This window comes from Lonchura striata, chromosome 2 (assembly GCF_050655825.1).
Source record: "Lonchura striata isolate lonStrDom1 chromosome 2, ASM5065582v1, whole genome shotgun sequence".
In the NCBI taxonomy this organism is placed as follows: Eukaryota; Metazoa; Chordata; class Aves; order Passeriformes; family Estrildidae; genus Lonchura; species Lonchura striata.
The window spans coordinates 10,314,682-10,337,804 of NC_140704.1; the positions used below are offsets into that span (position 1 = coordinate 10,314,682).

The 23,123-nt window shown below is 39.2% G+C and overlaps 1 protein-coding gene across 10 annotated transcripts in view; it reads right to left on the reverse strand.

Annotated features, from left to right (window-relative positions):
- Positions 1-23,123, reverse strand: part of DIP2C (DIP2 acetate--CoA ligase C (putative)) — a 307,261-nt gene that overhangs the window by 9,124 nt on the left and 275,014 nt on the right. For 7 of the 10 annotated variants that reach the window (XM_031503793.3, XM_085572963.1, XM_085572962.1 and 4 more), the window contains 5 exons: positions 20,664-20,693; positions 18,907-18,968; positions 2,697-2,754; positions 1,649-1,723; positions 553-727 (listed from right to left, as the gene is read on the reverse strand). In XM_031503793.3, coding sequence (XP_031359653.1) covers positions 553-727; positions 1,649-1,723; positions 2,697-2,754; positions 18,907-18,968; positions 20,664-20,693 — 400 coding nt within the window. The remainder of the gene's footprint in view (positions 1-552; positions 728-1,648; positions 1,724-2,696; positions 2,755-18,906; positions 18,969-20,663; positions 20,694-23,123) is intronic. The other 3 variants (XM_021528802.4, XM_021528799.4, XM_085572960.1) reach the window with 1 other exon arrangement.

Sequence of the window (23,123 nt, forward strand, 5' to 3'; positions counted from 1 at the left end):
TGCCTGGCAGCACTGGTTCACTTGAATGTGTACAAGAGACAAGGAACATCATTAAAACAAGTAAGGGAGTCTTGTACCTTCCCAACAAAAACCCAAACACTCTGTAGCTTCTGTTGCAGGCTATTGCTTGTGTTACATTTCAGTACCCAGCCCTCTGGGGTAAAACAGGAAAATCTGAGGAATGGACAGATTCTGTGATTAGGTTTATAACAGAGCTGGTGGTCAGAGGAGGGACAGGGCTCAGACTCCCACCAGGCTTTTTCCACCTTCACAAATGCATTCCTGGGAACTGCCAGAGTAAATGATGGCAGTTTCATCTGTATTTCTCATTTTTCAGGCTGAAGCACTGGGTATGTTAACAGTGCCAAAAGGTCACTGGTGGAGGGGATTTATAGTACCTGAGGTACAACAAAGGAAAAGCAACTATTTCAGTAGTGAAACCTTGCCCTCTGATTTATTTTCTGATTATTTAAATTAAGGGTTTCTTTGCAGTTTTACAGGTTTCACAGACAAAGCGTGTTGCGTAGACCTCGATGATGAGAAACCTCTTACCTCCATTTGCATCTGTGAGTTCTGTTCTTCTCAGGAACCCCAGATAACCAGTTCTTGCCCAAATAGTCTGTGTATCTCCAAAGCTGAGTCTTGAGTTAAAATGATCTGATTGCAAAGATTCATCTCCATAGATGGTAAAATACCCACTGGCGTTGTGAGTGCTGTGAACCCATATCTAAGTTAAAAGCAATTATACTGGTATTAATTAAAGTAGCTTTTGAGAATGAAGCATTATTGAAAATTCTTGATGCAAATATTTTTAGTATAGCTAGATAATACTAAAAATGTCTTTTACCACTGTTTCTGAACCCATAACTGACCCAGTTCTAGCACAGAGACCCAAATCTATTTTTGTTGAAGTTGCTGGACAGCTCTGAGCCCAGCACGTTGCTCACTCCTGGTTCAGTGTATTTACCCCAGAAAAGCATCCTCCATGAACACCAGACAGATAGATTATTTTAAAGGGTGAGGCCAGGGACCTTCACCTATGGAGAAGGATTCATTCCATCAAACTTGAAGCATCATGGAAGTTTTTACAATTTCAAATTAATGAACTCTTACAGAAACTCACAAATTAGACTGTGGTTTTAATTATGATCAAACATGTTCTTCATTATGTTAACTAGATTTTTAACTGCTTGAAAATAACATATTTTTTTCCTCAGTCTAGAAACATAAAATAAATTTGAAAAACACATAGTCTTGCTCAACTCATTTAATGAGAGTACCTCAGTGCAATGAGGCACAATGATTATGGAGAGCAGAAAAAGGAAACCATCTAGCTGAAATGAGACTAATCTATAAACTTACTTTTCATGTAAGCTTCCACCAGAATTAGTGATGCACCAAGTATATAGTTAGGAAAAGCATTTTTTTTTTTTTTACTTGAGGTATTAATATTTAGAAATAATTTACTAACAATTTTAATAATGACAAAAATATCAAGATCCACCCTTTATATGATCAGTAGAATTCACTATTTTCTAAACTGGGAATTTGATAAGATGTATCATAGAAAATCCTTAGCATGTACAACAATAGCTTTGTCTCTGCAATTTAGTTCAGAGCATACAAACTTCAGGTTCTCATGACTCACCTCACCAAGATGAGAATCTCCCAAGGGTCCCTTTGTTTCTGGATTAGCAATAATGATACGTACTCCTGGGAGGATCTATTGAAAGAAAATTGAGGCAGTAAGAAAGCAGGTACCACCTTATGCTACTTCATGCTGATGCTTTGTACCCAAAGTACCTTCATTACAAATTATAATAAATACTTAAAAATCCCTAAAAAGTTAGACTTACAGTGCAAGAAATACAAAATAGTCTTTAGATATGATAAATTATGAGATAATTGGGAAATATGACAAAACTGCTTCTCTTTGTGAATGCTGTTCCATCAATAAACCTCCTCAGAAATCAAATGTTCACTTGCAGAACAAAAGTCTGACCAAATGGCCCCTGCCTCTATGAGAATACACAGAAGGATAGGAAAACTCCAATGGGTTTTTCTTTGGCCTAAAACAAGGAGAAAGCCAGAGGCATCATGCAATCTCCCAGAACAATGACCTGCCAAAGCCCTCATGTAATGGGCATTCAGCAACTACAGAGGCGGATGTTGAGCCCTAGAATAGAAAAGGGAGTATCCTCTGACCATGAACGTCTGCAAAGCTCTGGACAGAAGCCTTTAGGTGAGCACCCAGAGCACCCAGAGCTGCCCCTTTGTCCTCCCCCTGTCCCCAGAGCCATGCCCCTGCAGGGACAGTCCCTCTGTCTGTCAGCACAGTGTTGGTCATCTCAGACCAGCTCCCACTGCAGGTGGGTTCCACATCGATGGCACTGCCTGCACCAGCACCACATTTGTCAGCTGCTTCAAGAATGACACGTAGGGGATGACAAATCTTCTTTTTGAATAAAAGAAGGAATTGATTTCTGCATAAAAGAGCAAGGTACAGGTTCTGAGAGAGCAGTAATGCATCAGTTACTGCCATCATGCTGTAACCTCACCAGTAAAGGAAGGACATCAATCTGCACAGTTAATAGCACCTTGCCCAGTATCACATCCATGTAAAAATGAAAAGAAATGGATATTTACTGAAAAGATTGACCATAAAAGTTAGACTTAAATCTTCTTTCAGTACTTACTTTTCCAGACTCCATGAGAGGCAAGCTATGTGGAGATCCTCTTTCGACTAAACGAACTCTGTAAAATAATATGTATAATACATGGTTGTGTTTATTTGCTTTTCATTAACATTTATTTCTAAAAGGAATGGTTAATGGTTGCAGAGTTTAATGTTATTTTTGGAAGAGTTGAAGCATATATCCTGTTATGTGGAACATAATCCGACCAAATATGTAATATTAGTCAAATCTTATGGAGGGAAAATAAGAAAAAAACTATGTTTGTGAACTTCTTCTAAAATAATAAATTCTCCAAATGTAGTTGGTGCCTTCTATTTGTTTTTGATTGACTTTTGGAATGGAATTCTACACACAAATTTATTCACACAAGAGGGATCTAAAATATTGATTTCCCACAAGAATGTCATAAAAGCCAGGGCACAGACACAAAAGCATGTGAGCTGAGTGAGCAACCACATTTCACAAGTAACTGACAGCTAAAATCAAAATCATATCAAAATAACTCATAACCTGGCCTCAGCTTCAAATCTGCATTTGCAATCTTGTAATTATTTTCAATGGACAGTGGTTGATAAACATTTTAATATTAAAAAAAAAATCATTACATGAAAAATGTTATTACTGCTGAGATCAGATCCATTCTCAGAGTGCGACTTTCTGGTTCTCTCTTCTATAATTAGATAACTTATTTCCCCGCTAAGTGAACTGGAATGTCATCTCTCCTTCAGTGATATCATGGTCTGGAAGGAAATTTCTCATTTAACCTTAGGTTAGAATGAAAGAGACTCCCAAGTTCTCAAAGAGCTGATGATCTTAGCTAGTACATGGCAAAGAAAATTTGGTATCATCTAGTTATTCCTGCATCCTAAGTAACTTAAAATTTCTAGCAACCATGAAAACCTTAAACTTCCCACTCCTGAACAATATCCATAATCCACTTAACCAAGCTAAATCTGGACTTGTGTCTGAAGAGCTGTTCTTACCTCTCTTCTCCCCCCAGCTCTGGGCACCAGAAAGACAAAACCCCACAATACAAAATGCCTAAAAGCCAACTATGTAAAGGGTAAAGATGAAGTGTCAGAAGACAAGAAAACAGACAGGAGCAGATGGATAGAGAGCTGGATCCCATTAAGCTAAGCATAAAACTGAGTCTATTAGGAGCAGTCACAATAGATCTTTTTCTGACTGTTTTGAGGTCTTTTTATAGACAGAGCATCACAGTGCTTAGTTTGGGAAAGGAGGGTTGAGACACAGAGACTCCTCAGCTAGAGGTCCCTTTGGAGAACAAAGCTTTGGCAAGTTCAGACCCCAAGCAGAAAGGAGATGGAAAAAGATTTTTTTTTTTTTTTTCTCTTTTATTTCCCCCCCCCCCCCCATCTCTTTGCTCCAATCCAACAGTCTTCTATAAAAGGTGAGACTCTTGAGGTCAAGGCAGGAATAGTGAATAGTGTTTTATCTGCAGTTCTGGGAAGTCTCTCAACCTTGATGAATGGGGCAGGGCTAAGCCCTGAGATATTGCACATCAGTGTGAACAGCTCCTCTCACTAACAGAAAGATACAACCCAAACACTAAGGAATTTCAGACCTTTTTTCCAAGTTGTGTTGAGAGGAAAATGATGTAAACTGCTCTACAAGGGGTACTGTCTTGGAGCAGGCACAGTTGGGCAGCTGCACCTGTTACACTACAAGGTGTGTAACAAGAAACACTTTTCAACACTTGTTCAACTGCTACTAAACTTCCAGACCAAGCCTAAAGCCCTAATTACCCCCTCTGTGTGTTACATTGATGTTATACTGCCCTTGTTTACACTGCTGTGTTACATGTATAACACATCTGTGTTTTCAACATTTCCAGCTGAGCCTCCCACCAGCTGAAAAGTCACCACTGGATTGATGGCAAAAGCAGTGAAGTTACAGCATCCAATTGTCCATCCAGGGACACAGACACAGGGAAGCAGAAAGCCAGACCATGGGAGCCTCTCTAGAATGTGTGTGTGCAAAATGAGTGCTGCTCTGTAAAGGGTACATCTACATCAGCCACACTTGTGGCAGCAAATGGCAACCAACTGGCACACAACCACACAAATGACAGCCAAATCATAAGTATTTAGGAGTATTCAGCAAGGGTTTTAAAAATAACTCTGTATATATTGAAATGAAATTAAATATTGCAAAAATCAGTTGCTACTAATGCCTATATATTTCTGCCTTCGTACATATATATATTTGTTCTGTAAAATCCATATTAGTCTAGAAATAGAGGATGCCTTTAACTGAGTTCTTTCAAACAACTGACATCCCCAATCTTTCAATGGGTATTTGCAGACAGGTAGCTACTCTTGGGAAAAATAGTCATCATCTCACCCACTTGGTACTTCTTTCAACAGAGTTATTTTACCTATTATTTACAAGCATTTGTGAAATTGAGAAAATATTGGAAAAAAGACAATTGAGAAAATCTCAGCCACAAGCACTGTTAAGAGTGATGGTGTAACAAAGGTCAGGAAGCACTTTATGTAATTTAAGATAGGTTTAAAGAGAATTCTATTTGGATAACAGTAGAAAAAAACCTCCAGGGCAGGAAGTTTATGTCAGAACTGTCCAGCTGCCTAGAGATACTGTGGCCTTTGCTCCCATCCTGTCATTAAGACATGCCTCTATGAAGTGTTGCTGAACTACAGGCAATAGCAAAAATCACAAATAATAAAGCAACACATTCCATAGTCAATGGTGTGACTACTGGAAATGAATCAACAGTGATAAATGTGACAATCCTTTCTTTGCTTTCAGCACCTGTGCTTCCCATCTTGTTCTTATTATCACTGGCGTATTCTTCTAGTTCCCTTTTCCACCTGTTTCATTTAACCTTGCCTGATTTTTTAGCACTTGGTGATCCACAGAAGGTGCAATTTCTCACTTTCCAGCTCTGTTAAACTTCTCCCACTCTGTGCTTCCCACCTCACATCCCTACAGAGTTTTCATGGCACTGCACTAAACATAGAAATGGCATTTCCTGGAGGTTTTCTGTGAGGGCTCTCTTAGCACCCAAAACCTTGGATCCCTTTTTAAAAAGTTTCTGCTAAGCTCACAATTAATTGGGGAACACACCGTTAAACTTCTAACAAGACAAAAAAAATATTTTTCAAGATATTAAAAAAATATACTTCAAAAAGATAAAAGTAAAACATGAGATTCTGATGTTAGCAACTCTCATGCACATTCCTAATTTTAAGTGCTTAATAGTCATTAACTCTACTGTGACTAGATACTGTGAATAAATTATGGGCATTAGGCAATAATTTTTAAAATTAGTTTTATTGTGCCTCAGCATAAAATAATTCAATTGTTCCCACTTTTCCTCAAGAGATTTCCCTTTTTCCGCTGACAAATGCAGACACAATTGAAAACTTCTTTGCTTCCCTCTTAAGCAAACTGCATAACTATCCAGGCTGCTCTGGTAGGCAAACTAAAAATGCAGAGCACAGGGCCCATCAGACCCTTAAAAACAACACCTCTGAATTACCCAGACGATGCTGGCAAAGAAGTACACGGCTCCTTGCAGCCTCCCTGGGACAATGACAGCAAACCCTCTCCAAATTCACACATAATCTCAACCCGCTCCCAGGCAGTGCAGGTCCAGGAAGGGCAAGTCCTGTTTCTCAGCAGTGCTCCAGAGTTCTTTGTTGGGAATGAAAACAATCTCTTAAAAAGTGAGCACAGAGCCTTCCTGCTGTTTTCTTCTGCCGCCGAGTCTTGCTGGGAAGGGCAGAGGAGAACGTGGCAATAGAGCCAGACTGGGCAAAGAGCCTGAAAATCAAGTGGATGGGAGAAAACATGCTGCCCTTGGGTGTGAAAGATACTTTTGCACCTTCTGGTGGTTTGCAGCCAAGCTGAGAGGGAAAACATAAATGAGCCACACAATGTAGGGCAGACACAGGGTTTCTCCCCCACTAAAATATCTGATTGGAGGAGGGTGACAGAAGATGTTTAAGAATTGTTTTACTGTTGCAAAGGTATAACCAGGGATGATACACTATGAAACTGTAGTATTTACACAGAATTGTATAAAGAGTATATTTTTCACAACTTTTTTAGTCTAGCTCCTAAGAACATTTTCTTAAAAAATTCTCTGACTGGAGCTGTAGAGTTGAGAAAACTGTTTCAAAGTCTGGTTCTTGGGATTTAATGGGGAATGCAGCTACACCCCCAGAATGTTCCAACTTTTTTTCTTGTTGCAATTTAATACATTGAACATATTTCTTCTTCTTTAAATCAAACACTTACTGTAGAAAAGTAGGACTGAAATCTGACTTCAGAACAGGAACTGGGCAGCTATAACTAACCAGGCACTGCAATCACTGTGCAGCAAATGGATATCAAAATGCATCAACAATGTCTTTCTGCCCAAGTATCTTTCATGAAACTGAAAATTTTGTTTATGCTCCATTTTAGATCTGGTTCATTTGGTGATGAAAACTCTCCAAAATACACTGCACAGCTTGCTGCTGCTCCACACTAATCAGAGAGTTTGTCAGCAGAGCTATTAACTCTTGCTTTGGGAATCTGCAGGGGTTGGCACATGCAGAGAGTAGTACTAAGAAAGACAATAGTGCCAAAACTGGGCAATCCTTCAGAGCTGGCTGTGCTGCTGCTCAGAGAAAGAGTTTGGATTCTGTGATTCTAATAGAGATGGAAAGAAGCTATGAGGTCATCCAAGTCTTGCTCCCTGCCAAGAAAAGACTGCTCCCTGCAGTGCACTTTTGAGTGCTTTGCCTGCTTCTGTTAGAATATTTCAAATGATGGGGCTTCTTCCACTTCCTTTCAGGGCTTATTTCTGAGCTGAATTTATTTCAAATCCAGGAACCTGTGTCACTCTGTGATGCTTGGCATGAACCAATCTCAGCTTCCTCTTATTATTTCTACCTCTCCATGTCCAACTCAAAGGAGCTTTTCCCCAGTGCCCCTGTTCTTTTGCAATATAACTCAGCTGAAGAGATTGCCTTTTACCCTACCACTTGGCCAAGCCCCACATCTTGAACTTTTTTCTTTCCTTTATAGCCATTTCCTCAAGCTGAGCCATGGTAATTGCTCTCTTCCTCCTTGCCTGTGTGCCAGCATCTTCTGTCAGCCAGGCTTGGGCACTCACATCATCTCCAGCTCTGTTTTCCCTGCCTCTCCCACCAACCCTTTCTCCTGTCTGGAGCAGCTCTCACCCCATGTCACTTCACAGGCATGCCAGCTTGGAAGCCCAACTCTTTGGGCTCTTTCACACCAGCTATTTTGCACTCTGATTTCTTTCAGCATCTGTTCTTGGATGCTGCCACTCTTGAAAACCTTCAGCAACAAAGCCTAGAGGAAACCAAATAGGATGTGATGAAAATATAACCCAATGTATTTAAGCCCCCTCCTTGCCCACAGTCTTTCTGTAGCAGAAAGAAACAGACAGTGCTCTCTGGTTTCATTCCAGCCCTATTTCTTACGTTTACCTACTGACCATCATCTTACATCAAAAGTTAAGCTTGTGAGGGAAAAGGAGATATTTTCCTATCCTGCAAGACATTGATGTTTTAAAATTTTTTCTGTATTAAACTGGAACAAAGGAGTTAAATATGTACAGAAGTTGTAAATGGAATCTTAAAAAAAACATGTGGTAGGTCAGAAAAAGAGGTTATTTATGGTCAATATTTCAGGGCATTTTGTTTTGCTTTGAAATTAAATTAGTTAACTCTCCAAACTGAAAATTATTTCTCTGACATCATGAGAAAAATTAAAGACTTAAGGTGTTTTGACCACTTTGAAAACTCTTTTTCCTTAAGCTGAAAGGATCTGCCCAAACTGACTCTTCTGAATTCAACACAATGGTCTTTTACAGTGAAAAAAAGGCCAACTACCTAATTCATTAGAAACTGTAACCAAAACCAAATTGCAAGGCATTTAATGTCATAGACCTTTTATGTGGCTACATCCAGAGCACAGAGACTTCCCAGTTCTGACTCCAATAATTAAGAACTACTGCCATCAACAACACTTTTCAGAGATACATCCAGGTTCAGTCTGAGATGGTGCTTGGGTAAGACTTCTGGTGGGAAAGGGCTGGTGCAGCCTCTTCTCATTCTCTACAGTTAAAAGAAGGATGGGCACTGTAGGTAACAGTGGGATCCTGGACTGGGTCAGGCCTTTTTGACACTCAAGACTGCCAGTGCATTTTCTTTTTACTCAAATAATAAAATGTTTCTATGTAAACGATTCCAGAATTAACAAGTCAATGAGCTCATGCAGCAAAAAAAATGGAAATATGGATCAAAGAACATAAGCTCTGCCTTCCAAAATGACAGGCAAGTTCAAATAGCAAATCAGAAAAGTAGGAAAATTGCACAGCTGCACTTAGGCTGAAGGGAAACTGTAGATAATGAAGATGTTTTCTTCCTGCATCATCCTGGTTTCCTCAGAGCAGATTTTCTCCTATCACATGATATATTCAAATAATGGATAAATACAACTGAGAGTGATAAAAGGCTTTGGGCTTTAGGCAAACTTTAACAAACTGAATGAACAACCATTAAACTTTCTGTATGCTCAGGACATATTTTAATCCTGTTAATTTGATGATCAACAAGAATTAGCACTAAATCATTTCCTTTAATGCGAAGGAATCATTCACTATAAACCTAAATTACACTTCATGTGCCAAATTCCCTGAGGCCAAAAACTAAGAGCTTCCAATCCTTTAGATGGCTGGACAAAGAAGCAGAAAAAGCTACACAATGATTTAAGACAGTTCAGAAAGCTGGAAACAAATCAAAATGGGGTAGGAACTCTGGTTCAGGAAGGGAACACTCAAAGCTTCACAGATTAAAAAAGCAATAGCAATTTTATCATAAAAGATTATGGGAATATATAAAAAAGGTAAGGCATGATTTGCTTTCAGCTTTGAAGTACTTTAAAATGTTCAGCTGCCATCTCACATTAAATTTGTTTAAATTAACTTTACACATTGTTTAAAGAACAGCATAGAACTGTTTCAAGAGAATGCAGTGGAGCAGGACTCTGGAGAATCTGGTCTCCCACCTTGTCCCTCGAGCACCATCAGGTACAGCATCACCTTTCTCTGTGCTTCAGGTTCAGCTTTGCAAAACCAGGCATGAAGCTGCTCGCAGCTGTTATCTTTTTACTCAGATTACAAATCTCCCTGGACATGGTGTTTATTACTAATTGTTTTTACAGCACTTTTCATAATAACAGTTGAGATCTGACAATTCTGTTTAATGCAATATGCTTTTTCTATTTTGTAACCCTTTGTCTTCCTAGTCCTAATCTCTAAAGAGATTTCATATACAGGGAAAAACTTAATTATAATAAACTTGGAATCTAAAAGCATCCTGAGATAATGGAATTAGCTTATTTGTTGTTAACAAATGCTAGAAATTATTTTAACATTGTTAATAAAATATTCACATTCTACATTCTCACAATGTAATCAAAGGTGGAGTTTCTGAAATCAAGTAATTTTCTTTAACCTGTCCCCTTCTCTTTCTATAACCTCCAAATTTCCCACCCATTAGCTGGCTCACCCTGCATTTTTGGGAAAGAATCTACATAAAGTTCTCCTTAACAACAACAAGAGATGGAACACCAAGACATGAAGCTATTTTCTTGGTTCAATGAAAACTGCAGATGATCACTCAGAAGGAAAGGTCAGTGGTGCCATGAGCAGCAGTGCCTTGTACACCTGCAGGCACTGAAAAGGGACTGTCCTGTCACAGGAGACTCACTGAGAACTGTGGCTGAGCTTCTTCAGACTCTGCTTATGCAAGTTCATCTCCTGCTTACAGACACTTCCACTATATGCCATAGTAAAAAGGACAAGTTAGGCTTGAAGCAACATATTAAGGTCCATTGATAGGAGCCATTTAAGAGGGTATTACATCTCTAACCAAATTAGTGTTGTATCCTTATATAAATAAAGAATGCTTTTACTATTCAGAGTTCTCCTTCCCAAGCCTAACCATTCCTACAGCTTTCCTTCAGCCAAAGATTTCACTGACAACAGGAGCCAAATGAGTGCCTGAGGCTGGCAAGCTGGAGTGGATCCCAAGGGTGACAGAGCCCATTTCCAGGGGTAACTGGCAGCACAACACCCTGTGCTGAATAATCTGTCACAAAAACATGACAGTGTGTGGCATGGCAAAAGCCCTGTTCTCCTGCAAAGGCTGGCAAGAGAAGAGGGGAATGGAAAGGGGGATGGAGAGCATCAGCTCCTATAGCACAGCACAGTCTGTGGCTAGAGCTGCAGAAGCTACAAAGCCTTGTTCCAAATCTCACATATATTCATTATTTGCCCTTCCAAAGCAGATGCCTTGTGAAGTGCCCTCTAAGGCAGCAGTGTGGGAAAGCAGCATATTTTCCTCCACTGCTGAAACAGCAAATGTGATCAGCTATGCTGATCACTTGGCACTTTTAAAGAATCAGTGTTTAGCACTCCATTAAGACCATATACTAAAATGAAGGAAAGCAAATTGTTTCAGAATATGCTAGCTATAAAAATCAAATACATACATACAATACTTCTTACTTGCATAAAACATGGAAGAATCAAAATTCCATTTTATTAAGACATTCCTGTAACAGTACAGCTAGACTCATGGCAAAGTCTGGGAGACAGAAAGAAGTATGGCTTTTAGGTAACAAAAAAATGAAGTTTTTTTAAATATATCTTCCTCAGAAATCTGAGCAGGCAGCTTGTTTTATCTATTTCCAACTTCCATGAGAAGCATGATTGAAAGAGAAGGACCTGTAACACCAAAGAATCTCAGCACACTTGGAAATGGGAAATCTTTTTTTTAATAGTGTCAGAGACTCTTCAGGAATAAATTTGTTGGTGTATTTTAATAAGTTGGAAATAGAATAAGCAGTGAAATTCCCAATAATTTAACTGAAATTTTATCATTTCAGTGAAATTGTAGTTACACTCAAAACTGCTTTTTAAAACAAAAATGGAACCATTTTCAATCTAGTTCTTTTACTCACACTGGAAGAATGACATGCAAATGCTACTTGCAAACAATAACACAATAACTGTACAACTGCAGTACACCCACCTTCCTGGAAAGCTACAGCTTTTTGTCTTCCCTTTGTCTCTGTCTTACTTGGTACACAGGACAGTATTCTCTTTCCTCTAAGCCATCCACAGAAATACAACTGGAACTTCTTGATTTGTAGTTAAACTATGCTAAACCACATCCTCTCTCAAAAAACATATTTGGAGCCAACTCTTCTTGTCCTGTTCCACTAAACTCATGATATGCTTTTCTTTTGAAGATGATTTTATCAAAGAAGAAATGGGTTTGCATCAAGGGAGGAAATACTTCAGTGACAAGTAATCTTGCCTGAGAAAGCACAAAAATTACTTTGTAGGGCTCTCTCCCCCCTTTAGTTCTTGGACATTTCTCCTTTTCTTTTGCCCTGAACAGAAGTCATGTTATGCCTGGAAACATGAGGCATCTTTAAAAGGTACATTTACAAATTTGCTTTTAACTCTGGATTCTCATGGGTAAAGAGTACAATTTCTTCAGCAATATTTGCTCCTCTTCAGTTTCCCAGACCATCAACTTTATTCCTAATCACTGACTATTCAGTGCAAGGAGATTAAACAAGTTGGTCTCCTGATGCAATCAGAACAGCAAGACAGAACCTTTCCTCATCTCTAGACAAACTGGGAGTTCTCTGAGCCAGATTTGAAAGTGTTCACATGATGCTTATCAGCACAAATTAACTTTTCTTTCTGGGAGATTTGTTTCCCATAGATCAGAAACAACACCAAGGGGATTTTTGAGACAGCAGTGTTTGCATGGCAGAAAGAAAACACAATACTGCTAAGAGAACAAGGCTGTATCTTCTTCTGAGAAAAAACATGAAGAAGAAGGAGGGTTTTGCCAGTACCATGACAAACAGCTTATACTCACAAATAAGATTCTTAAAGCTAATAGGCAGAATGCCTAAAAGCCAGGCAGATCTACAAAGACTCCTGAAAACCAAACTGTATCATTTCTTTTTGTACTTAAATCTTTGAGGGACTCGGGTTTTACTTTAAAGACCTCAGGCCCTTCTCTCAGCTGAGTTACTTCTACTGACTCCATAGGGGTGCAAATCTTTTCACTTTCATGAAAAAACTATTTCTGTATAACAGAAAAAAATCCAGACAGCGAAAGCAACAGACAATTACAAAAAATTATGGGTGATGTGTGGAACTTGGAATTGGAGCCACCCATATGTGAATGTCCCTGAGGCTCAGGGTGACAGAACTGGCACTGCTGGAGGTAGCACTTGACAATTCCGTTGGCAAAATGAGCTTATTGTGTCCAAAGCACTCAGGACAATGACATGGGGGGTCTGTTTTGAACAGTTTACCAGGTACGTGGAACTTTACACCTTAAAACAACCCATGTCCTCTGCCTACGGCATCTCACTGCAAGGGAAACGCTGGCTGGCTGTCACAGAGGGTAGTTATGGATTTTAACCACCCCTTTGGACCCCACACAGTGAAGAGCTGAGGACTTTAATTTTCTCTAACCTGTGACTGGGCTCCGGATGCTGTAACTCATTGCAGGAGCTGGAAAAGCCCTGCTCCCCCCAGCACCAAGGGAATACTCAAAGCTTCTCTTTTGATACAATTGGCCAATGGCTTTCAAATCAATTAAATTTGCACAAAAGGTAACTATTTCACTGTCACTTGCTATTAGCAAGTCTCCTTCTGACACACCTCCCCCTGTCTGTGCTCCCTCCTGTGTGAATATAAAATGGTTCCACTCCACACGGTGACTGTGCTACAGAGCACTGCTGGGGCTACAGCTGAGCTAAAAACTCAGCTAAGGAGTTCTTTTGTGTGGTAACCCTTTAATAAAAGTATTTTTCAGGGTAGATGGAGAAGTGTTTGAGAATAAGGGAAAAAAGCTCCTGTGGCTTTGCTGTTTGGTATTACCCCATACAATGTATATATAACATGAAAGTTTTGGTAAAATGCAGAAAGGATAAACAATCGACAGCCGTAATAAAAGGCTATTTTTCTCCTCCTGTATGAAGTCTGAAATGCTGGAATATATTAAAATGAAGCCAAAGCCTTTACTGCTTTCTTTTGACAGAGCCTGGATTTCAGACTGGGCTCAGTGTATAAGCAATCTATGAAAATAAATCCTAATAACTCTTTTCTCATTTCTTTGAAATGCTACAAGTGTTCCCTTCTTTTCTTGAGAAATGAGATTCAGAATTTCTATTCTGAAAACTCCTTTGTCAGGGAGACAATGTCAGAGCAAGTCTGAAGGAAGTTCAGAGAACTGTGAATGCTCTTGGAATCCAAAACAAAAAGTAAGACTTGCTTATTATTGTTAGTACAACACACAAATAACCTCCTAAGAAATCGAGTCTGCTAATGACAGACTAAGTATATACAAGGTAATTTTTTTAAGAGCTACATTAATTTGCATCACTCCCTGAAGATGTCAGTGGCCACACAGGAAAAGACATGTATTTTGTACAGCACCACAGACTGCTTGTTTAATAAAGAGGGTAATAACTTGAACCCACATAGATCTTTGTACTTCTGGTCTGTTTGGCCATATCCCACACCTGGATTTGAGACCCTCTTTGGTGCCAGATGCCTCACCATGTCTGGATATCCCAGCAGCTCACCATTACCTGTAGCTCAAAAGGAGCTAAACCACAAAAGAGTTTAATAAATTAATTTTTCTATCTTTATTACCCTACAGACGTAACTAGATGAAACTAAATAATTTAAAAGATCATTTAATGCACCTATTATTTCACCAATGGGTATACTGAAGTTTGAAGACAGGATAAGGACATGAGGGAAAGGATGTGTGAAACTAGAGATGACATCAAATAAAACAGAAAACAGTGTTTACCAGCACTGGCTGAAAGTCTTCATTCTTGCCCAGTTTGATGCAAAATGTCAATCCAGTCCAATAAACAGTTTAAATACAATTTGTAGTCAAAATAAGGAGGAACTGTGTATGACAAATGCATGCAAAATGGTATGTAAATCTTTATCAATACATTTGTGACTTGGTTAGTGGCTCTCTCCCCCTGGGAGTCTAAGCCTCCACTACATCAAAGCTCATAAGTTGTCACTATCTGCTACTAAACAAGAAGACTAGTGACATTTTTATCTGCTTTTGGGGGTAGACAGATTGCAATGAATATGTTTCCTTTTACTTTTTTTACCCTTTTAAATATAAACTTCAATATCGAAGTAGATCTTTCCTTGCCCCGCTCAGGGCAGAAAAGAAGTGATAATTTTTTTTTTTTTAATGGATAAGATTTTGATATAGAAAAGAATATTAGGATGCAAGGGGATGTTTATCTTTACAGGATTTGCATGAAGCTTCAACTTTAGGAGGAGATCAATAATCTCCCTCAGCTGTCACCAGAGGGATCCTTCAGCTCACTATTTAAAATTTCTGAGACAATTCTCTATAAAACATTTAAAATAGGAAAGGTACAGATACCCAGGAAAAGAAATTCCTATGTGAAAATTTTGAGAAACAATTCAAAGCAGTCAAAATATGTCAATATTTTAAATGTAATTTTATTTCCAATTCATACCTGCTAGTTTCAAATTCAAGGTAATTTCAAAATATGTATTATCAGATTAAAACAGTAACAATTTGAAAACAGCTTTGAATGAGTCTAAAAAGTATGGTTTAGGATGTTTACAAATATATTGAAACATTTGAGAATCCAGCCTGACTTCCTACAGAACACTTGAAAATATTTTTGCCCTGTTGATGGAAAAGAAACATTTATTTTGGTTTAATCTCAGTTTGATGAAATGACTTGTTTTGCCAATAAATAGTTTTTCTGCCAAAAACTAAGCTGCTGTTAAGGATGAAGAAGCTGTGAAAATTTATTTTAATATCAGAAATGTGTTTTTTGCTGGACATTTTATAAACACAAGTACGTATTGTTTTAGAGCAATCCAGATACAAGGAAAGCTTGGGCTTCAAATTTACATCTTTACTTCTACCAAAGGATGCAAAGTTGTAAAAGCCACCATCTTTCAAGTATATGGTATTTGGGCATGATGAGAAAAGGCTCTCTCTCTCACTCTCTCCCTTTTTTTATCTTCCAAGCACTTCTCTGCTTTTAGCATATTCAGGCACCTTGTGCTTAACCACCTGAAAAGCTTTCTGAGGAGTGCATGACCGGTCAAAAATATGATGGAACAGTCTGACAACCAGGCCTTTAGAAGCAGGACAAGAGTATCTATATATTTATCCAATTCATTTTCCTATTTTTTGTGGGGGGTGGGGGAATAAAATGGCTTTCCCAGAGGCAGAGGAATGCAGCAATGAGCTGAGCAGGTGCTCCTGCCCAGAGCTCTGCTGTCCATCCTCCCTGGGGATGCCCTGGGCACGTGGCCATGGCCTGAGCTGCACAGGGAGGCAGCAGCCAGGAGCCTCTGGGCTGTGCTGGGAACCATTAATCCACCTGCTCTGTCCTTTGGACCTGAGTTAACCTCTGTGGTGTCTGTAAACTGCACTGCTCTGCACTGCAGGGGCACATCACCCACCTGGCAGATAACCCAGGACTCTTCTGGTTTTTATTAAAAGCCTCTGTGGGACTTGCCTGTCTTTGCTCACTCTTTTCTCAGGCCATCCTAAAGACATCCCGATTTGTAAAAAATCAGTAAAATGTCAAGTACAGTGATACTGATATCCTGTCACCAACAGCAAGACAGAGCTGTATATTCTTGCTTTTTGTGTTACTCAGATTCCAAAAATAGGTGTCTAATGCCATTTGAGACACCTCAGGGTGCCTGGGACACTTCATAGAACTTGCAAACACAACGTGACTCCATGTGAGATGCTACTTGAGAAGCTGGAGCACCTAGAACTGCATTAGATGCTCACAGCTAGGCAGTCAAACCTTCTTCCAGTGTCAGAACTGATGCCAGTCACTGACCAAGTGACTGCATCCTTTGGTACAAGTTTCCTGAGCCTCCAGGTGAGCCCACTACTATGGCCAGTCCCAGCAGCTAAACCTAAGCTGTTAGCTCAGAACCACTCAGGGACACCCACAAAAAAGGTGTTTGAAAACTTCCACCCTGACCTAAGAAGCAAACTCTCCAAATCCAGGGGGAGCTGGGAGGAAAAGAAACATCGAGTTAGGTTGAACAACCACCCCTAGATCTCTACACAGATTTTACCTAGCACAGGTATTTTGACCTAAATGCCTACAAGAAAATGACATTTTCATAAGCTGTAAAGTATGCAAGCACATAATTACCAGATGAGCTTGAAATAGTTGTATTGAAACTGATAATTAATTTTTATGGATGTGAACAGGATTTGAATAATCTCAAAGAGATGAACTACAGCTGTTTTTGAAGCAACTAGAGAGTGTTATCATGCCAAGAAAAAAAACATATGTTCAGTCTGTTTTAGACCCTGAAAAATATCTTCTAAAATACAAATTATGAAAACCTTTTTCTCACATTAAGTGTACAGTGTAAAATGTTCACATTGTTGGGGGACTGGCTGGCCTGCCAAGATTCTGTGTGTTCCTACTCTATGGTCTCACAGACATCTACAGGGATCTTTCAGATACTGCTAAGTAATAGGGACATTCAGTTCCACTAAAATGGTTAGAAACAGCAAGTGTGAGGAGACTATGTCAAATAGAGTTGTTTACTCCTTTAATTTATGACCTATTAATCTAATTCCAAATTCTGCAGGACTGGGTAAATGAGGCACAACTTTAAATCATCAAATTAGAATTTGCATTACCACACTATGAGAACCAGCTCTAAAGACCATCTTTCATGTTCTGTAGAACTAGTCACTAAATATAAATTAGCACACTGCAAAGCCTGATCTTGATAATGATGCCTACTTCTCAATGACATGCTAAGGCAGGGAAATAGTATACCCATGGTCTATACAGCTTTCATGAAGAGTAAATCTTAATTCCTCTCTCTAAACATATTTTTTTTTATTATTTGTAATTTTTACTGACTGTGAATGTTACATTCTCTTTCTATAGAAAAGGTCTTTTTTCTTTTCTGGGTTGAGTACAACCATGGACTCTTGTCTCTACACTACTGCACTTGCTGGGCCAGGAACACCAAATTTCTGTGGCTGGGTAATGCAGACAGTAGTGTCCCAAAGGACAGATCAAACCTAAGTGTTATTATTGGAATCACTGTGTGCAAAAGGAATAAAGAAATCATGAGTCAACATCTTGCAGCTCCTTTCTTCTACCTGCCAAACTCCATGTGCAACAAGAAAATACCTACATGTCTATATGACCTAACTACCCCTTGGGTAATTTGGGCCTGCAGTGCCCTGAGGTTTGTATTCTACAAGCTGAACTGGTCACTTTGATAGAGCCAAAGCTGGGGGGCAAATTCTCTGTTAAGCTTTTAAGAAGGATGAAAGAAAAACAACAAACACCCTATTTGGATAATGATTTTTTAGGGGAACCAGGACTCTTAATTAAATGTTCACCTTTTCCAGAGTTCATAGAAAACTTCTTGGTTTGTTACAGTTCTGTAAAGAGACTCATGACCAGAGTATTGGAAAACTGAAATATATGTGCATGGGTATTTTTTAAAATGACACCTGAGATCTCAAGCTTGCCTCCAACCACTAAGTGATAAATTTTATTTTTCACTCCTTGTATACATATCTAACACTCAAGATGGAACTGAAAAATAGATGTGGCTGCAGAATTACAGAATGTGGTTGTTCACTGTGGCTGAAGCAAATAATCCATCCCCTCACAGTCCTGCAGCATTAAGAATTGCAGCAAACCCCACCGTGATCTCCTGGCAGGCAAAGAGCTGCCAAGCCAGGAGAAACACCTCTGTGAAGCTAAAAGGCCCAATAGGACTCCAGTTTGTGGGGACTGGCTAGGCTGCATCACCTGAATGCACGTGTCATGAAATCCTGAAGGCAATAAAGGCAAGGAATCTTGTAACTCATTACTGCAGTGATGTTAGATGCCTCTGTTTTATCCATGGCAAAATTAATTAACCATTATAATGTGTGTGTCTGCTGGGTGTTGTTAGGAGTCAACACAAATTATTTATTATTGCAATGGTTTCCAGGGTCTGTGGGGTGTGCTGTAAGCAGTTTTCTTGATAGAAACTCTGTTAATTGTGTTTATTAGAGAAAAAGAAAAAGGTGGTTCCGACCTGTCATGCCTCAGTGCCCTCATATCAACATACACTGTGGTGGGATCTGGTCCAGATGTTCCCTGTAAACAACAACATCAGCTAATCAGAACATGAGGGCTGGGAGGAGAGAAGAGTTTTTCCCCCCAGATAACCAAACATTTATTTCAGTGCTAATTATGCTAATCAAATGACAAGTTATATTTAAAGTATTCATCAATCAAAGCTCAGCTTTACAGAATCAGAACAAGCACTGGAAAAATACCTACCATCAGGTACTTGTCACCTTGGAGTTCAGAAAAACACCAAGCAGTCAGACTACTTAACCAACACATGTGAACAGAGGTTTTATTTGCTACAAAAGGCCAAGTAATCAGCACATGGATACATACAAAAAATGTTAAACACGTTTTGCCATATAAAGGAAGGCGGAAACTGCTGAGGAGACACAGTTTAATGGCAGAAGCACATGGTCAGGAATGTGAAGCATGGTATACTGAGAGTCTTCCATACATGCAACAGAGAATATACTTGAAGCTAAAGATAGTAAAGGTAGCACGCATGACATTAACCAATCTGGACTGAAGCTCTGTTAAGCAATTATTCTGATCCTTTTCAGTCTTCCACTGCATAATTTAAACCCTTGCTTTATGTCACAATATTTAGTTACTTGAAAAGAGGCAGACTAATTTTAGTTTCCTTTCATGCAGAGATGATGCAGTCTTTAGGCCTTTCCACCCACAGCTTTTCTTCAGTTTTGCAGCCTGCCATGATCTGCCCTTATCCAAAACTTCAAACTCATCACCACTGAACATCATGTGAATTCTCAATGCTCCAGGCTAGGGCTCTCTTCTCTGCTGCAGACCTCATGATACTGCTAAGCACAAAGCTAGAAGAAAAGCACAACTTCATTCTGGAACACTGGCACGTTGGAAATTTCCTTTTCAGCAGAGGAATTCTCCTAAACCTGGTAAACTCCAGATGCACAAACACCTTTAGCAGTTATTTAGATGTCTACTACTTAAACCAGCAGGCAACATGAACTCCTAGTGATTTCTGTCCCATTTGGGATGCATTGTAGAGTATAATTCTTCACATTAGGAATGTCTAGGGCTAAATTTTACATTTCTGCAATGCTGGCTGATTATTCCACAATTTTTTGAGCACTAAAAGTTGCAACCCAGACCCACAAATAGCCAATTTTTGTATCTATGGGGAAAAAGTGTTACCACTACCAATTGATACTTACTGGACAGGTACTGATCATCACCCACCACCAGAGAACAGCAGTAATAGAGCTGCACATGCATGTTAGCCTCTTTAGCTTGTTATGCACAATACAAGGTACAATATCCTCTCTAGCTATTAACGACATGATTTTCAGTCTACTGCTAAACTCAGCAGTGTAACAGACTAGTGCTGAGTGGAGAACTCATTTGAAATATACAAAATGTTGAAAAGAAAAAAAGAAAACCAAGGAAAAATTGGTTATCTTTAAAAATAAAACTAAAGCTGATTTGATTTGTAAAATAATGGAAACAGTCAAGTTTGAAAATCAAAGACAATCACTAGGGCATTTATTATTTTCAGCATGAATGAAATAATTACAATGGATGTCTAATATTTGATGAAACCTGCATCCAGATAAAACTATTCTGGACTTATTTATAATTTTATAGAAGGATCTGAAAATCCCCAAATCTCCAGACTCAATTTCTAGTCTGTCCCACTGTTGGAAGCTGATAGGTGGGTATTGAGGGAACATGAAAATCCCCTACCTGCTCGGCCAGCTTCCCCAGCCTGTGAGGCTATAGCAGCAGGAATAGCAGGGATGAGGGAGAGAAGGAAAGAAGGTAACACAAGACGAAAATAATAATAAAAAATGGGAATGAAGGGTGGGAGAAACAAAAGAGGAGAATGCAAAAAGCAGGGAGTAAAATAAAAAGAAAAACAATGTCAAATACAGGAATTTTACAAATTAACCATTATACCATTAAAGGTTAAAAAAAGTAAAAAATGAGGTGTCAACATTTTAGTAGAGCAACAGAAGAGACAGCTGTAGACTGCTAACCTTGGACAAACAGATTTAAATGGTTTTAGGACACTACAGACAATGTTGTTAGTGGAAAACACGTGTCTAGCATACTGATTTTTCTGTTATATATTTTTTTTTTGTTTTGAAGTCATTAAACATTATGGCCAGCCTATTTTAACCGTTTTATTCCATTGAGAATTCCAGGTCTGCTATTTTACTATTAACAGAAGTTTGCAAGTGATGTCCTCTGGAAATCAAAAGTAAACTCTCTTTTTGGAAAAATAAAAATATTTAGTATACAACAGAGAAAGATACTTACACCTTCTTGCATACAAATTAACCTGATCCTAAAGTGAAATCAAATCAAGGCTTGGTGCATAATCTAACTACTAGAAGTTCATAAAGAAATGGAGTAACTTCAGAGCCCAAGAAGTCTTCATTCCTATTTCTTATGGTAAACAGTGTAATACATATAAAGAACAGTAAAATTTAAAGTTGATAAAAACCCATCAGCTCTCCACCATGACTGATAACTCTGCAAAGAGATAAAAAATCCTCAGTGGTGACTAGTCCTAAGGCACTACTATCACATGGAGTATCTCACACCAGATGGCTGCTGTGGGATTTGCCCTACAACTTGTGAAAACAAGCAGCTCTGAAAGCCCTGGCATCCCACATTCCTCTCACCAGACTTCTGAATGCCAGCAGAGTTAAAGACTGCAGGAAGCTGCCACAGCAGCCCCTTAAGACAGGTCTATTTTGGATGCAAAGGAAGATGAAACATTTAACAAAAATAGGATGGATCTGCTTATTGCATTGATGCCCCAAAATGGTATTACTAATAATCCAGGCTGAACACTGCAGTATAACTTCAAGAAAGCAGGAGAATTACTGAAATCCAGCAGTTATATAATTCATTGCCTGTGACTATACTGCAGGTGCAGAAAGTACTGAGAGTACCAGAGCCTCATATGTCTTTTAACTATGGAACAGCTTGAGAAACAGCAGCTGAATTATCAGCAATGTCCTTCTGTGGCCAGTTGCAGCTGAAATACTCTGAGAAGTATTTCAAAGGAAGCAGAGTCTAAGCCAAGACCAGAATGACTGACTCAATTTGTCTGTGCACATTTATTTTGGGAGACAGAGATACAGAGCATCTGTTATGCTGGTAACAGAGGAAAAAACAGCACAACTTCTGGAGTATCTGATATTTACTTAGGATATGCCTGGTAGTGTTCAAGAAAACAAAATGGGACATACAGAATTTTCTGTCTGAAAATGGGTATATCATAAGTCACATCTCTTGGACTAAATAAATCTCTGCCCATGCACAGGCTGCCACTGGTGAACCATCCCTGGTCCGAGCAAATCTCAGCAGTATGCCAGGCTTTTATTCCCTGGGAAAACAATGCAGGTCAAAACTGCTTGAAGTACCACCCCAAAAAGTCAGCTTTATGGCTGACCACATGCCAGGACTCAGTGCAGACCTAATTTTCACTCAAGTTAAAGGCCAAGCTGCATGCTCTCCCCTACGTCCCTCTCCAGAGTTAAAAACCAGGAGCTAGGCTATCATAAATCCTAAGAATATAAAAATAACTGGTTTTTTGGGTTTTATTTAACTGCCTAAGGATGTGGCCTCAGTGTTTACTCCAAGTCTGCTTCTGTTTCAGCAATGCTCAGAAAAGGAATTTTTGGTGGGCACTTGTCACTTACACAAGCATAGCAGCTGGAGCTATGAAAAGAACTTCATGGCATGACTCATAGCAAAGGTGGGAAAACAGAATCTGAGGAGCTCACCCTGAGCTGTAGTACATTGCTAAGTGTGAATCATACCTCTGACACAGTGCATGGTCTCCTGTGGCACTCTCTGCAGACCTACCCTTTATTACTTTCAGTATGGAAGATCCTCAGAGAGTGTGATCTATTACTAAGTAAAGAAATATTAACTTTATGCCCTAAACTGAGTAACAAAGATTCCTTTGCTAGACAGTGAGGAAAGGGTCCATTTCATGTAACTTCAGCCATTAAAGAAGAAAGTGTGCAGTATAAGGTAAGAGAGATCTCCTGATGGTGATGGATCCCTGCCCCAGATGGGTGCCTGAGATGTCTCTTGAAGTATTTCTGTGATTCCACTGACTATTGATGATGTGGGATAACTCACTTAACCTTGCAGTAACAGTTAGAGGAGACAGAAAAGAAGCAA